This window comes from Sinohyriopsis cumingii, chromosome 12 (assembly GCF_028554795.1).
Source record: "Sinohyriopsis cumingii isolate HCF-2022 chromosome 12, ASM2855479v2, whole genome shotgun sequence".
In the NCBI taxonomy this organism is placed as follows: domain Eukaryota; kingdom Metazoa; phylum Mollusca; class Bivalvia; order Unionida; family Unionidae; genus Sinohyriopsis; species Sinohyriopsis cumingii.
In genome coordinates this window covers 65,976,002-65,993,535 of record NC_142972.1, presented here as the reverse complement: position 1 = coordinate 65,993,535, position 17,534 = coordinate 65,976,002, and the positions used below count along the sequence as shown (strand labels likewise).

Here is a 17,534-nt window from a genome sequence, read left to right as displayed (position 1 = left end):
ATGATTTTGTTTACGTGCTATGTCTTACTATCCAAATAAAGGCCTTGTATAGTGTGTTCCGATGTCGTTGACATCGGAATGAGTAATCAAAGTTTCAGGAGCATCTCTCACACATGGCAGCCTATATCGCCATTTTTCCACTAATTTATGTGTAATTAATATACTAACTGTGCTGTCTTTATCCTGGTGGAATGAAAATATGACATTAGCAAATGGATGCATTTTCATGTTCCGTTGACATACATTTGAATTTGTTGCAATGCGACGGTAGTCGAGGTATGCCGAAGTAGGTTCATGTTGGGGATCTGTTTCTTGAACGAAATAAACCGTTACTTACAGTTCCAGTAGGCATAATATATTTTTTATTCATTTCATGAAAAAATAATATTTCAACTTTATCCGATTTTGGCATTATTGGCTTTCATCACTGTAGGCCAAAGAAACTTGAAAACGGGTCCATTTCTTTTGTGAAAATTTGAATTTATTAGAGAAAAGGCATCATAGTAAGTAAAGGCTGACTAAAACATTATAAGTTTTCTTTGTAGAAATGCATTGTTATTTTAGTTGTCAGTTGGGTGAAATATTCCTGAAAATTTTACTTTCGTAACGATGTTAGTCGACATCAAAACACACTACACAGTGCCGTTAGTTAGGCTGTAAGACCCTGATGCCCAAAACAAATATCAGCGTCAGGTCTTACAGGTAGGACTACAATGACCCTTGATTTCCTAATGCCATTTCCGTCTTTAAAGGTACATGACCATACTATATGGCTTGTTTTACTCCTGAAATATTTTTCTATCCATCAAGTCATCATCGACTTTTCTGCGTTGTACCAAACTGAAGTGAAACAAGCCATATAGTATGGTCGTGTGCCTTTAAGACGGAAATAGCAGAAGGAAATCAAGGGTCATGGGTGGAGCAAAGTATTTGGAAGTTCCGTACCTTCTCTCATATATTATGATAGAGAGGGTCATATGTCAGAATGGGCCATGTGGGTAATCTAAGGTATTTTTGTCACTCTGGATAATTTTTTCCTTTAGATTATTATTATTTTCTTCTCAACATCATTCTTGCATCTAGCACCTGTGCTATACAGTAGAGTAGTCCTACAATGTAAGACGGTTTGGTCTCACTAGGGCACATCCCATTTGAGCGCCACTCAGTGAGGTGCTGAATTTTTTTTCTTTCTCATTAGAGCTAATCCTGTTAGGGCGCAAAAAATCTTACTAGAGCACATTCACAATAGGGCGCAGAGAAAAAAATTAAGTTCAGCAAGATTGAATTGCCATCACGTTTGATGTTATATATAATAATAATAATAATGAGGGCTTTGTATAGCGCCTAATCTGTAGAAGCTCTGAGTGCTTTACAACATTAGACAACACCTATAAGATAAAAAACATATAATAATATTATTACAAAAACAAACACCATGAAATAAGAAAAACATTAAAAAATAAAAAACATGCTGAGAATATTTCAGGTAGGAAACATTAGGTCTTTAAGTTTGTTTTTGCATATTATATATATTATAATATGTACAAAAACGTCAGTCTCGTCACTATTAGAAAATAATTACAAGACAGAAACCAGAGAACCATCAGTACATATTATTTTATACAACAATTATACCTTACACCGGTTTATTCTTTTTTGTATGCAAATAAGTAGATAAAAAATGTAATGCAAATTAAAATATAAATTGGTCATTCCTAGAACAAACACGATATTACATGAATAAAACTATAGATACATATATAACACAAACACAATACTGTAATAGATTGATCCATATTCACGATCACTATAATTTAGGGACCATGATATAATAAACAAGTATATAAAAAATGTAATGCAAATTAAAATATAGTGAGACCAAACCGATGGCATAACCGCTTTAATCGTCTGGTCAACAAACATCATCTGAACATCAGGCGTCTATTTACATCAATTCGTGACGAGCAGGCAAGTTCCACCGTTACACAACTACAAATCACAAGAAGTGGTACGTCCAAACAAGAACTATTTGGACATTGAAAAACGCATTCAGAGACTGACGGTAATGTACAATGATGGGAGCATTGATGCTATTGTATTGATAACTGGTATTGGCCATATTCTGAATCAACCCATTTAAAATAAATATAAAGTTACAGTTAACAAATGTGTTTTTCATTCTGAATCAACCCATTTAAAATAAATATAAAGTTACAGTTAAAAAATGTGTTTTTCATTGTTTGCGCTCTAGTGATACTAGTTCTTCGCGCTCTAATGGGATGCGCCCTAATAAGATTAGCTCTAGTAGGATAAAAATATTGTTTGCACTCTAGTGTGATAAGCTCTGATGGTTTGCGCTCTAATGAGACGTTGCCTGTAAGACATAGCACATGTTGTTTTTTGTTTTTGTGCTGTCTTGTTAATCAAATAACGGCATTGTATAGCCTGTTTCGATGTCGGTTGACATCGGAATGAGTTGTCGAAGTTTCAGGAATATCTCACTTGGCTGCCTATATCAACACACTTCCACTAATTTATGTGTAATTAACATATGTACTGTGCTGTCTTTATCCTGGTGAAATGAAAATATGACCCAGCAAATGGACGCATTTTCATGTTCCATTGACATACATTTGAATTTGTTGCAATGCGACGGTAGTCAAGGTATGCCAAAGTATGTATAAGTAGATTCATGTGGTGAATATGTTTCTTGAATGAAATGAAACATTGCTTATGGTTCCAATAGGCATAATATACTTTATTCATTTTGTTAAAGAATATTATTTCAACTTAACCCAATTTCGGCATTATGGGCTTTCATCGCTTTTCAGCCAACTGAAATGTAGGCCAATGAAACTTGAAAACAGGTCCATTTCTTTTGTGAGAATTTGAATTAATTAGAGAAAAGATATTTGGGTAAGTAAAGTCTGGTAAAAACATTATAACCTTATGTTGTTGAAAAACATCATTATTGGTTGCCAGTTGTATGTGATATTCCTGATAATCTGACTTGCTTTACACTGTTAGTCAACATGAAAACATGCCAACCATTACGCTTTTAGCATAATCAATGTACTTTTTTCACTAAATTACGCCTTACACGTAAACATATTCAGATTATGCGTTTTGGTATGTCCCTCTCCCAACATTTTTTTATAATTTGTTTTATTTTTCTAACATCCCAATAATCTTTCAAACCATATTCTAGAAAAGATGGCTTCTACGTAATTATGACATAAGAGTACATTTGTCCAACCTTGCATGCACTTTCCTAACAGTATTATGTTCTATTTATAGTAGCTGCCCTATTTCCAAGAAACATGCTGGTTTTACTTTCAAACTTTTGACCTCTGTTTCTATTTATAGCTGCTATATGATTTAGTTAGGAGAGAACAGACTGGTTTTCTAATTTTTAATCTTTGCTTGCAGAATTTTTGTTCTAATTCATATCTGATACAGAACCAGTCTGTAGGTATTTGGCGCTAAAAGTCGGGTCAGATTTATTGTACTAGATGCATGTCAGAGGTCTCGGAAACGTTTAATCACACGTATTTTGATGCAGTTTTTTTACCTGGGATGCAGAAAATCACTTATACAGGAGTCTTCCATATGCATGCATTTGCTGCATGGCTAATTCAAGGGCTTGCCAGTCCTTCTTCAACCATCTGCTGAGTGGGAAAATGTGTTGATTAATTGATCATCTTAGCTGTGCTGATATTTACAATGAGAAAATTCAGTGGCTGAAAGACCCTCAGTTGTACGTGTTGTCGTTGTAAGAGTACATCTGAAGAACATGACCCAATAGCTTGGTGGCAAGTTCAACAAGTGTAGCCGAATAAGCAGTGCATGTTACCTTGAAATCAGAACATGTTGAGAGGTAGACAAAATGCTGTTTACAATTTTGGATAAGTATTTTGGGGGAAATTGGCAAAGATTGTAATGAGATTAAACAGTGCTAGAAGTTGCTAGAACTGATATTTCACATGGAACACTATGTGTGATGCTTCGTTTAGTGCATAGAGTACAACGTTTCCTTGGCCTAAAATAATTCACTCTCACTTTAATGGACAAACAAGAGTTATATGTCAGTGGTGTAAAGAAGTTAGAAAATTAAACTCAGTGATAACCACTCGTTCAGCTCATCTGAAAATTTAGCCACTTAAAGCACGCCCAATATGCTTTGGTAGGGGATTGCAACTTTTGCTGGTGAGACTCCTGTTTTTGACAAAGTAGGAGTCCTGGACTCCTAAGTTTAAAATCCTAGCGAGACCTCTGGCATGTGTTAAGAGCAAAACTGGTTTTTCAAATAATTTTACAGATGGGTTAAAAAAATGTCTCCATGAATGTACATATCCTGTTGTCCATGTCGTATGATGCACCTTGCTGCAGGAAAGGCTGCTGATAAATTAGGAGAACCCCTGCAGTATCAAGTTGGCATTCTACATGACAGTGTACTTCTTGCGGACAGAGTTGATGTGGAATGGCACCTTATTTCCCAGCTAAAAGATCCAATAACTGGAACATATATTTTTTTTTGTCAGGTTATGAAAGGAATATTGGTTCTTTACCATTCTAATGCTGACTGTGAGAGATTGCTTAGCATTGTTAACTAAAATAAAACTGAATTTAGATCCACGCTCTGTAACCCAGCACGTAGTTCTCTGCTAGTGTGCAAAACTTACATAATCTCAGCTGGTATAAAGTGTTTTGAAATGCAGTATGAGAGACTGTTGCTTTTTAAAGCTCAACGTGCTATATATGAAAATTTGAAGCATTTAATTGATGTTAAGAGACCAGAAGGGGTAAATCAATTTTGTACATATGCTCATTGAATTTTATTATGTTATATGTGGATTACCCTTTTTCTGCTAGTATTACGCTTTTTGTCAGCTTGGATTACACCTCTTTTCTTTTTAAATAAATCCATAAGGACAATATAACAAGACTATCCAGGTATTTGTTCCTTATAAATGCCTGGTATGAGAATGTTTTGTACTAATTCATGTAAAAACATTGTTTCTATGAATGCAGGTTTTCATTAAATATTTATTTTTCTCTAATATTTCCGATGAAAGTTAAATACAGTACTGTATATACTTTATATTTTTATTTATTTATTTCGTTGTTGCTTTATTGCATAGTTGGATTGTGCTGATACATTTTGTGATAACAGTATTAACTTATTTTTTAAACAATGTGGCCAAGTGGTCTAAAGCGCTCACCATTACTGATCACTGCCATCTCACCTTTGTCTGCGTGAGTTCGAGTCTCAGGCTTGGCTAATGTGGGTACGTGAGAAAGCCTGCCAGTAGCTTCTCGTGGGTCAGTGGTTCTTCCTGGGGTTTTCCAGGGTTCTTCCTCCACCAATTATACTGGCCACCATGTATAGCCTATCTTGTGCTGAAAAATGGCATTAAACCATACAACAACAACAACAACAACAAATTAAGTTGGAGAGCTCTCTACTGTATTGCAAATTTAAATTTTATGCCTTAAACAGAATGTATATTGATTCATTGTTTTATTTATAGGTTTGCTTCACCTGATGCCAGCAGCCCTTCATGCAGGACACATTACATGTAAAACCATTGTGAGGCCTTTCTGTGTTGCATCCTGTATGAACAAATATGTCAGGCCTATTGACCAGAGGAAGTACAAACACAAAGATGGAAAATTTCAACTTCCGTAAGAGTTCTTACTGTATTCTTATAATAGTAGGTGTACTTATAGCAAGAACTTTGAGGTTGAACTCCTGCTTCTTGGACTGCTATTTTTTCACCTTCACTTGTGTAAAAATTAGTGTGTTGAAATAGTACACTAAACACTTTTATATATGTCCCTTTATAAACCAATAAGTTTCTTGTTGTCTGTTTAACTGATTGTTTTATACATATTGCACAAGTTTCCACAACATGATCTCAACTGCCAAGTGGTCTTAGGGTATAGGAAGTTAGGATGTGGGAGGTTGCGGGTTTGAGCCCTAGCTGAGTCATACAAAAGACCTATAAAAATAGTTCTAACACCATTAAGAGGTTAGTGTTAGGACTGGTCAGCATGGTGTCAGGATAATGTGACTGGGTGGGACATGATGCTACATGTCTGCAGTATGATGCCCCAGTGCTAGACATAACTATAAGCTGACACACTGCAGTCATTGTAGCAATATGACTGTAATTTTTATATTGCTGGAGTTAAAATCCAAATGACACACACACTCCCCAAAAATTTCCAAGAGAACAGAGGTGCAAAGCAAGTGCATCACTGTTGCATTACACATGGCCCTAACTGATAATAATAATACATAATACTGCTATCTAACAAATTACCAAAAATTGAAAGTACTATAAATCTTGTGCAGGCCTAAGTGTGAGTCACACATGATTGATCTCTCCAGGGAAAGAGGGATTGGTGCTAAATCCCATCCATACATAAGTTACTACTTAGGAATTGACCATTATTTGATGAACATGAAGAAGATAAAAATTTGCAGACTAGAGCAACATCATGAAATTCTGAACTTACAATACTGGTAACAAGTGCAATATTTTGTTTCATTGTCTCTACAAAAACAAATTCTCAGTACAATGCATATAACATTCTTTAATAAAATTAAATCTCTGAAAATGTTACTAATGCCTACTGGTGACGACATTTTAAGAAATAAATAGCAACGAAATTAGTTTTGGCAAGTGAAATTTGTGTTTTGGTCATATATTTCAATTCAGTTTTAGCGTAATCATATATGCTGTGTGCGCTAATGTGTTTGAATGAGCAAAATGTCAATCTACTGTGAGAACTATGTCCACTGACATTTCTATGGGGACATTAATACTGCTGTGGTTTGACCTCCAATTTGCAGACATATGTTTTATTGTTACACTAAGTTAAAAGATCAGTTTTGTATTATCATGTTAACTATTCTTATCAAATAAGGGAATGGAATAAATATATTTTTTTTTAATGGTTTCGATCAATGAATGGAAATTTATGGTTTGTGTACTTGGTGACTCAAATTCTATTTCAGGACCTGGAGAATTGATAATGTCGATCCAGATACTACAGATCTGACAGTTGTCAATCCTCAACAAAGGACTCAAGGTCTGTTGTTGATTTTTATGGATTTCACTTGCTTTGATAAGTACAGTGGCTCTGCAGTTTGTGTTGTGTTTGCAGTGTTTTCTCTTAGTATCGTTAAACCTGTCCTTACAGTCAACTTAACTCAACAGTCACAAAGCTCACAAGTGCCATTCTAATTTTCTTTATAAATGTCTTGTATTTAAGAGTTCCCTGCCTTCTGTAATTGATGTCAGGGTTTTTTCTTACCAAAATGTGGTTTCTCCCTCCTTTATGCAGTCTGTGGGGCTTATATACAGTGACTGCTGTGCAAACTAAATGTTTGCTTGATGCGGAAGGCATTGTTTAGATGAAGGAATATGTTGTGAATCAATGTGCAAACATTTCTTGTCTCGCCTGTACTATAAACATTCTAGTAACATTGACAGTGTTATATCTAAGTGCCAATTATGTAATTAAAATACAAGGCAGTTTGTATCATTAGGTTAGAGGGTCAGTGCAGTTAATTTTCTGGATGGTGGAATAAGTACTTGTGTTATCATGAGTGAAATAGAAGTCACCCTTTATTCCAGTGACAGGTACAGTTTGATGCTCATGTTTTGATTTGTCCGAAAATTATAACTGTCTCTGAAGAGAAATGTTTGTCTTTGAAAAGAGATATGAGTTACATCTCAGTTCATTAAGGTCATAGGTCATTAAATATTTAAAACTATCTGTAAAGGCAGGCAACTTTTTGTTTCATGGGTCACATATAATAGTCATACATGGATTTTTTCATTCCCTGTATCACATGCTTCTTAAATAAACCAACTGTCCTTGATCTCAGCAAGTTAAACCAGCTGGTGTTTTTAAGGCAAGAACAGCTGTTTCCATGCCTAAGTTTTACAAATTAGTTGGTCCTCAGTCTTACAGTCATATGTCAGCTGTCAATCTGTAGTGATATTATTAATTTGTCATGGTGCACAACAAAAATAAGATTGGTAATTAATAAGTGGGTGATGATTTGATATATAAGATGGAGATTAATGTGAGAAGGAAACATTAATCTTATGTGGAACATAAATTTAGGAAAGAACAACGTGTATCCATAATTTATGGTTTTGTTGAACAATGCACTTGAAATAAACTTGAGAATATAATAATATTAATGATATTGAATGGTATTTGTTTAAAAACTAATTTAAAAGGCAGACCTGTGTACAGCAGTCACCTGTTCACAAAGGCCAGCTTTGCCTTTCTCATGGGTCTCCACTTTTGACAGGTTTGACTATGAATTGAACTACCCCTACCAACCCGATTTAAAAATGAGTGAGCATGTGAAAATAACAAAGTTTGTTCAAGGAGCACCTGTAACATTCATTAATATCAAGAAAGCTTGACCAGATCATGTAAGTGCTTGATGTCCAGACAAGTGACCACAATCAAGTGCATACTAAGTGACTTTCTACAATCGAACATTGTGATGCTTTTATTGATTATAAAGTTATTAAAAGCATTTTACCACCTGCACTTAGCAAGGTTGTATAATGGCAGACATGCAAGTTTCATAGAGAAGCATTATTGTCACTGCCGTTGCATACAGTTCTAATGTATAGATAATGTTCTCATAATACCTGCCCCTCCCCTTCCCATAGAGACTGAATATCCTCCATTAAAAAAATGTTAAAATCTATACTCTTCTGTATGAAAATCGTGGATAAATCACTGCCCCTATGTGTGTATACTTCCTGCATATCTTGTTTTAATTTTACGTAAATCAGATAGATTGAATAGATCAAGATCAGATTGTATACTTCAGCAAGTGAAACAAATCACAAGCAGTCTTTGTATATACACTGTTGGCACTGATGCATACTGTTAAATGTGGCATCAATTTGTTTGTATACTGTTGGCATTGATGTACACTATTAAATGTAGCATCAATAAGTATGTACACTGTTGGCACTGATGCATGTTATTAAATGTGGCATCATTAGTATATACACTGTTGGCACTGATGGATACTATTAAATGTGGTATCATTTATTATATACACTGTTGGTGCTGATGCATACTATTAAATGTGGCATCATTAATTATGTACACTGTTAGCACTGATGCATGCAGTTAAATGTGGCATCCATTAGAATATACACTGTTGGCACTGATGGATACTATTAAATGTTGCATTAGTTAGTATGTACACTTTTTACACTGATGCATACTATAAAATGTGGCATCCATTATACATTGCTTTCTAATCTTTGTCTGCAACATGATTGTGCATTGTGTTGGTCAATTATTGAAGAATTATAGACAAAATCCTATACTTTATTTACAGAGCTGACTCAGAGAGTAAATGCAGCTTTGGAGAATAGAGAGGATGTTGGACGATTATTTGCTGTTGTTCAGGTGACAGCTTTACAGAGAAAAGTAACAACTGAGGACATCTTGGTCATATCTGGAATTTTCCATCCAAATATAGGAGACAGAATCCGGTTGGAAAAGGTAATAACATCCCATAATGCCACTATGTCACCATCCTGAAAATCTTATCATTACTCCTCAATTTTTGTTCATTATTGTCGTGTTGTTTTCATTGAAAGTCATGTATGTTAATTCATCCGAATAATACTGAATCTTGAAAGATATTGGTTCTAAATTTTGTTGGGTTCCATTTAACCAGATGATATTGATGTTTCATCACATTATCTCCCTCAAACTGAGAAACTTAGTCCTTTTTCATGTGTACAAATTAATCTGATGTTGATTTGCTACATCCATGGGTGAACTGATTTCAGCCAAAAGCTGCAACACAAGATTTGATGACATCACAGTTGTAATTGTTAGAATCTAACACTGTGCTATTTCAGATTGTCTTCAGCCCAAGTTGCACTTCAGTGTATATTCAATGCGTGCCACATGCGATTGTGAATGTTGTTATTATGTTTGTAATTAACATAATTATTTGAATGCATCATATGACTTTCTTTTGGAGCACTCCTGAAAAAAGATCAGAATTAAAAGCAACTTATTTGGCTGAATTAAGGGGTGGCACCTCTTAATTCTAAACTGAATATTTGAATATAGTTTAAACCTAACATCTTGATTATTTCAAAGAATGGTTTGATTCAAATAGTGTTTTTAACAAATCATTTCCTTCCATCCAAACTTTACTTAGATTGGAAGTATGGTGAAATTTATGTTAAACAGCAGTATTGGGACTTTAAAGCAGTCATTCAGAATGTAACCCGTTTATCAAACAGTTGTGTTTTTCTGTCATCTTACATGGCATCAGTTTGCATTGGATATTTAATACTGAAGTTTACAACTTTTCTAGTTATTTCTTGGTTGGCTTTAGCTTTATTTTTTGGTGCAATTTTTATCGTCTTAACAGCTGGTGTAGAGGAAAGAGATTTCAGAATGTAATACATTATTACTTTATTAAGTTATATGTAAAAGGTAATTTGTAATTATTAAATTATTAAGTTCTATGTAAAGGTAATTTGTAATTATTAAGTTATATGTAAAGGTAATTTGTAATTATTAAGTTATATGTACAGGTAATTTGTAATTATTAAGTTATATGTAAACGTAATTTGTAATTATTAAGTTATATGTAAAGGTAATTTGTAATTATTAAGTTATATGTCAATGTAATTTGTAATTTATAATAATTGTTATCAGAGCATAATAAGTTGTATTGTGAGAAACCTTTTTTTGGACATTCCATAGACAAGAAACCTGCACTTAAACATAGCTGTCAACCCTCACGAATTTGGTGTGAATTTCACGACTTTTTCAGCGATTCACGGATTCACGCCGCAAGCCAGAAATTCACGAATTCTCCAATTCTCAATGATTTTAAATCTTAATAAAATAACCGATTTCCCGTTAAGCGCTAGTCGTGATATTCACATTTGCCAAAATGGTCTGATACTGCTGGTTGCGATATTAGTAGATCTACAGCCGATTAGTACAGTTGGCCGGGTAGCAAGCATTTTAGCCTATTTTAATCTATATGTATAAGAGTAGTTTTACAAATGCTTTTGAGAGAAATATGGGCCTAACCAGAATTTTTCTCTGCGCATGCGTCACCGACACTGATTTGAGTTAACGTTCAGCATCGCATGTAAGATCTTGAAAATGTCTTCACCACCAAGGAAAAATAAATGTATTGCTCAAAAATTGAAGTTGAATTTGGAATATATCAAAAATTGGCCGTGCATTCTACCATTAAATATTGATATTCATCATGCTTTTTGCACTCAGTGTGCCATCGCAGAGACGATGTGAGGAAGCACATTGGTTGCAAAAAACACGAAGTTGGGAAAATTCAGAATTCGCAGATTTCAGATCTGGAATATTTTAAGCCATCGGCGGAAGACCTGCAAGCTACCAACGCTGAAGCATTATTTGTGAGTTTTCTTGTTGAACACAATCTGTCTTTATCAGCTGGAGACCATGATAAACATTTGTTCCAACAAATGTTCCCAGACTCAAAAATTGCTTCCAAGTTTTCTTGTGAAAGAACAAAAGTGCTGCAGCTCCTGTGCATTCCTCACAGCAACAGTGACAGCGAGAGTATTTTCTCTAGTGAGGAAAAATAAGCCTTCAGGGCCTCATTAGCTGCAGAACATTTGTCAGCAATTTTAGTCATCAAGATCAACCAGCAGGCAAGAAGTCTGAACTGTTTAGAAAACAAATTTATGATCAAGTAGTTGAGGAAGTTCAAGTCTGCCACAGTATCGTGTCTTGATAAATAAATATTTCTGCATATATTTAGTGTTTTAGTTTTATATTGTGATCTTTATATAGTGTAGTATTGACGGTCAGAGTGGATGGAGTTATTGTCATGGTATTTTTCACTAATTCATGTACAAATTCAAGACTTTTTATCCCTATTTTCACTAATTGTGAGCCTGTAAGGTTGGCAGCTATGCTTAAAGGACTTGGAAACCCCTTCGTTTGACTTTCAGTTTAATTATAGAACATCTGCCCAAAAAGCTCAAACTAAGTGGTAGTTTGGAAGTTCTTTATAAACGGCTTTTACTGTAATATGAATTTTAAAAACATATAAAAATTGTCTCAGTTTCGTAAGGTCATATTTCATTTGAAACTAATCATCCAAATTTATTATTAAGGTGCTGATGGTAGGCGGGAAGAACTTTACCCTTGTTGGAAGACCTTTACTCAGGTAAATGATGCTTTGAAACATTCCATCAAGTATTTCTTGAATATAATTGACATATCATGTAAAGAGTTAACAATTTTCCATTTTGAATTAAGATAGAACTTTTGAACTGCAGTAATGCAGTGGTATGTGTGTGTGACCTGTGACTGAAAGTGAAGCAAAGCGCATTTTCCAAACACACCATGGCAGCTGACATGATTGATCTGATGGTAGGATTAGAACCGTCAAACTTTCAGTCACAGGTCACACACAAATTGTTAACTCTTCACATGATATGTCAATTATATTCAAGAAATACTTGATATATAATTTTATGATGTTCAGGATTTTAATCAGATATAAAATTTAAGCTTTATTTGAATTGTTTCTTATTTTCCTGGAGTAAATATTTTTCATTTAAAAAAAAAGATTTTTATGAAGTGGCTAAATCATGTTATAAAAAATGTGGGGTTCTAATTTTTTATTTAAGGCATCATACTTCTCAGTATAAAGAATTTGTATGCTAACACACTGCCTTCATCAGTGCCTACATAGTAGAGGATATTACTAATGATTATACAGTTTAAGCATGCAGAAAAGAGGTTGCAGGATGTATTGCATATATATTACTGTGCAGTTATTTTAAATATTTGTATATATTTCTAGCTGTACATAGTACTTGGGCTAGAAGTTTCTTATGGTGAAAGAGAAGAGGTGTCATTTCTAATGACAGCTTATATTTATCAAATAATGGACACATCCACTGGAATGCCCCCTATTTTATATTTTTATAAAACTGTGTTAACTCTCAATTTAATAGCTCAATGTGACCTTTTTTTAAACCACAGAATAGAAGGTAATGGCTTTACAATAATTCAACACTAATATGGATTTGAAAATTTTAGTTAAGTATCTAGGAGTATTCGTTTGGTAAATAATATTTCATTTCTATCAACTTTTTTTCAGTCGTGACTTGGTAAAAGTGGAAGCCACAGTTATTGAGAAAACTTTGTCCCATGTTAAAGTTAAATTCAACTATATCAGGAGGAAAAGATACCGCAAGTTCAAATGTAAGTGTTTTTTATTGGAAATTCTGATTCATTGCTGATAGGCTATACATGGTAGCCAGTATACTGGTGGAGGAAGGACCTTGGGAAACCCCAGGAAGAATAGCCATGAATGAGGCTACTGGTAGACTTTCTCTCATACTTTGACCAAACTGAGGTATGAACCCACGCAGATAGAAGTGAGATAAGTGAGTGGTCAGTAAAGGCGAACACTTGAAAACGTTCATCCACCCAGGGCCCTGATGAAAAGATTATGTTGAGAATATTGCCAACTTTGTTAATTGAAAGTACATGCTTTCTACCAGATTTTGTTTTCCATTTTTTTTATCAGGTTCATACAGGTGCTTTGTTTTCAGTCATTAACACTTATAAATACTTAACAACTTAACAGAGAGAAGGTAGACTGGTCTCTGATCTTAATTTTTAATTATTTACACATTTGTTTGGTTCCACTGTACAGTCTTTTAATTTGCACAGGGTTAATATTTTTTGATAAAAAAAATTTCCCTCTGGTTAACCTTTTTATTTAAAAAAAAGAAATTGTATATTGAAGGTGTAATATGCATTGTAGAGTAGACAGCTTGGCCTTACATTTGATAGGCATCTGTCGAATGACTTGAAGATTTGCCCCGTCATTTTCATTTCCAGGCAGAAATGGGAAAACTAGACATTAATTTTTTTCTGTTTCATAATTCATTTTTTGCACTTTTAGAAGTAATTATTGTCTATTCTGGCAAAAAAAAATCCTTATTTTAATATCTACTGCAGTTAGTGTCATTTTTACTAGTTTTAGTTTATTTCTTGAGCACATGGAAACAGTCATTTTGTTCATCTGTCTTATTAAGACATTGCATTATTTCCCCAATACCAAATTTTAAAAGAAATTTCAGTCACAGTACATGAAAGTAGTATAGAGGTATGCTAACATTGTGCTTGTTGCTAGTGCATGCAACATCACCTTATACCTGTGCCGTTTTCAGAAGTATATAGCTGCTGTAGAACTGAACCATAAAGAAATGTGTTCTTATTATTATTTGATTTAATTTTGGTTATTTTGCTGAAACATTTAAGTTGCAAGATTTAAAAAATGTCCTTTTGAATAATTTTTGTTGTCATGATTTTTAAAACTTTAATAACAAATGAATGAAAGGAAACATATCTGCAATATTTTTCTTTCACTCAATTCAACATTTTTCAATTTAAGTTGATTTTGTTAGTTTCTAAGACTTTCGATTTCCTCATAATGAAGGACAGTTCTCACAATACTGCCAAAATAGGTTTGATTAGCTCATTTTTATCTTTAAATAATCAAAACAACAAGTGATGAAAACTTTATCTTTAAAAATTAAACCCTATGCAAAGTATGACACTGCAGAACAGAACCTTAAGAAAAATGTGAACATTGGTGTGATTTGTTTTCCAATTGATTACATCATCATGTATGATTTTCACAAGAAAATGGTACAATAATATAATTCCACTGTTTGCAAATAAGCTAATGAAGCCTATGTGGAAATCAAGTCTTAGAACACATATGTCAAGTAAAATCAGATTAAATGCATGGATAATGGGTATAATTTGGGTTGTATACAGCTTGGGCGTACATCAGCAGTGTATCTCTCAAAGATGTGTTCAGTCATTTTCAATTCCTTTAATGGAGAGGTAAATTGGAGAAGAAAAACTAGGCAATAAATGTTTTATTTATTTATCACACTCTCAGAAGTTAGTGTTGTCAACTGTGGCAAAATGAATTATTTTAATTACTTTGGACTAATTTTAGGTCATTTCTCAAGTACATGGGAGCTGTCATTTCATTCATGATTCAGCTTCATGTAGTTGCATCTTTCCCTTAATATGACATATATAAAAATTCATTCACAGTACATGAAAGTAGCATAGAGATATGCCTGCATTCTTTCAGTTGTATTTGTTGCAGATGTACACAACTTCACCTTATACCTATCCATCTTTCTGAAGTAAGATCTTAAGAGCAGATAATAGTTAATTAAGTAAGAGTTTTCTCAGCAAGTAAACATTTTAGCACTTCCCTGTTTTGCAATCATGCAAATTTCACATGAGGAAACTGCGTTCGCAAAAAATGATGTCCTATTCAAGAGCATGATACAAGATTGCGTGAGGCAGTAGTTATTCCAAAACAGTTCCTGTAAAAAATGTGCTGCATTGGCTGATATAAAGAAAATTGTATGATGCTACAATACCAGAATTTATTATTTATTCTGTGTATTTTCCTTTCTCCTTTCCAGTACTCCAGGCACCCAATACAATGCTGGTCATCAACAGCATAGAATTGAATCCACTTCCTGGAAGCTGACAGTAACATGATCCAGACAATTAGCAGTTCTCTGAATATTTGGACAGAAAAATGTCTTTGATATTTTGAAAAATATACCATTTTTGACTGAATTTAAAACTTAAAAAAGTAAAGCAATAAAGTTTGTCAGGATTCTTGAATCCATATCAGATGTCTGTAAAATAATGTACAGATAGTCCTTTTCTGACAAAAAGAAGTTTTAATGGCAAATAATGAGAAACATTTAGCATTCAGAATGTTGTTCTATTCATCAACATATTTCAATACAAAAACATTTACAATGCATATAAAAAAAATAAAGATTTTTTAAATTTGGGGAATTTTATTCATTGTATTTATTAAGCTAGTGGATTGATATTTCTGCTGCAAGAATAATAAAGGGACAATACAGTACTTTGTTCTCCCTGTTGAGCTGATATGATAGGTGTTGAAGTTGACATAGAAGGCAAATATTAACTTGACATAACTGCAGTCAGTTTAGGTTGTTAAAACCAAGAAATTAAGTGGAATGCAGACACAAAAGAAGGCTATTATAGCCAGCAGGGCACTAGCAAATGACACAAGGAAATAGAATGCAAACACAGAAAAAGGCTATTATAGCCAGCAGGGCACTGGCAAATGACACAAGTAAATAGAATGCAAACACAGAAAAAGCCTATTATAGCCAGCAGGGCACTAACAGAGTGTTTAAAAATGACATAAGTAAATAGAATGCAAACACAGAAAAATGCTATTGGACAATTTTGCTATCAGGGCACTAGCAAAATGTTTAAAACATAACACAAGTAAACAGAATGCTGACACAGAGAAAGGCTATTGGACAATGTAGCTATTGGGACACTAGCAGAATGTTCAAAAAATGGCACTATAAGAATATTATGGTTAAGCTTAACATATCTAGTTGAATATGTTGAAACTGTTTAATTCTTATGAGAAAATTACCTACCAAAACAGATACAGCAGTTAAGGGAATATACATAAGTCTTTGCAAGAAAGTTGGACCTATTAAGTTTAGCTGTAGTGAAGCACTATGGTATCATTTTAAACAACCCATATGATGTCCATTATCAAAGAAATATGTTACCACTATTCTTCACATTTTCTTCCCTCCATTCCCCCCCCCCAGGTCTGTCTCTTCTCTCCTTGTTTGTTTTTTCTTGTTAACCAAATTTACTATCATCCATCACCTTTGAGTCTGCCACCTTTGGTCCATTCCTATATTTAATTATTATAGCTATCAGTAGAATCCATAAATCATAAAGTAAATGAAATCTTTTTTTAAAACTGTATTTGAAATAGCATTATGTTCAGCATTGTTTTGGTCTCAGATTGTTACAGTACTAGCTCATTATGAATGTTCCGCTTTGTCTTGGGATGTACATGTACTTGCATGTAGCCTGATATCCATAACTTCGATGCACCTCCATTTTGTTTTATCTTCACCATGAAATTATATTCAGTTCTTTGGTCTACACAGATTGTAACAGACTGTAATAGCTGAACAGGAAAACATCAAAAGAAAAGTACTGACAGCAACCATATTTAGTTCAAAGCAACAGTTCCACAAATAAAATTAAGCATAAGAGGGGAACCATTGTGGCTAAGAGGTCACCAAGTCAGATTTGCACCTAGAGGGTGGACATTAGAATCACGTCAATGCCAGTCATGTTGGTATGTTTCTTGGCAAGACATTTTTATTAACTCAGCAGGCTATAAGCTGTATATGTCTTGGTGTGCCATTAGACACCAATTGTCTAAGCAACTGCAAGCGCCTTTGGACACCTCTACTCCATTCGCATGGAAGTGCCTTTTGATGTCTCTACTCCATTCACACTGATTTGAGTTACCGTTCAGCATGGCATGTAAGATCTTGAAAATATCTTCACCACCAAGGAAAAAGAAATGTATT

The 17,534-nt window shown here is 34.0% G+C and overlaps 1 protein-coding gene across 3 annotated transcripts in view; it reads left to right on the top strand.

The window, feature by feature from the left end:
* Positions 1-15,940, top strand: part of LOC149786613 (large ribosomal subunit protein bL21m-like) — an 82,537-nt gene extending 66,597 nt beyond the window's left edge. For all 3 annotated transcript variants that reach the window (XM_089977126.1, XM_089977125.1, XM_089977127.1), the window contains exons 2-7: positions 5,532-5,685; positions 7,025-7,098; positions 9,395-9,561; positions 12,198-12,250; positions 13,193-13,296; positions 15,558-15,940. In XM_089977126.1, coding sequence (XP_089833252.1) covers positions 5,532-5,685; positions 7,025-7,098; positions 9,395-9,561; positions 12,198-12,250; positions 13,193-13,296; positions 15,558-15,625 — 620 coding nt within the window. In that variant the 3' untranslated portion in view covers positions 15,626-15,940. The remainder of the gene's footprint in view (positions 1-5,531; positions 5,686-7,024; positions 7,099-9,394; positions 9,562-12,197; positions 12,251-13,192; positions 13,297-15,557) is intronic.
* Positions 15,941-17,534: the final 1,594 nt, after the last annotated feature.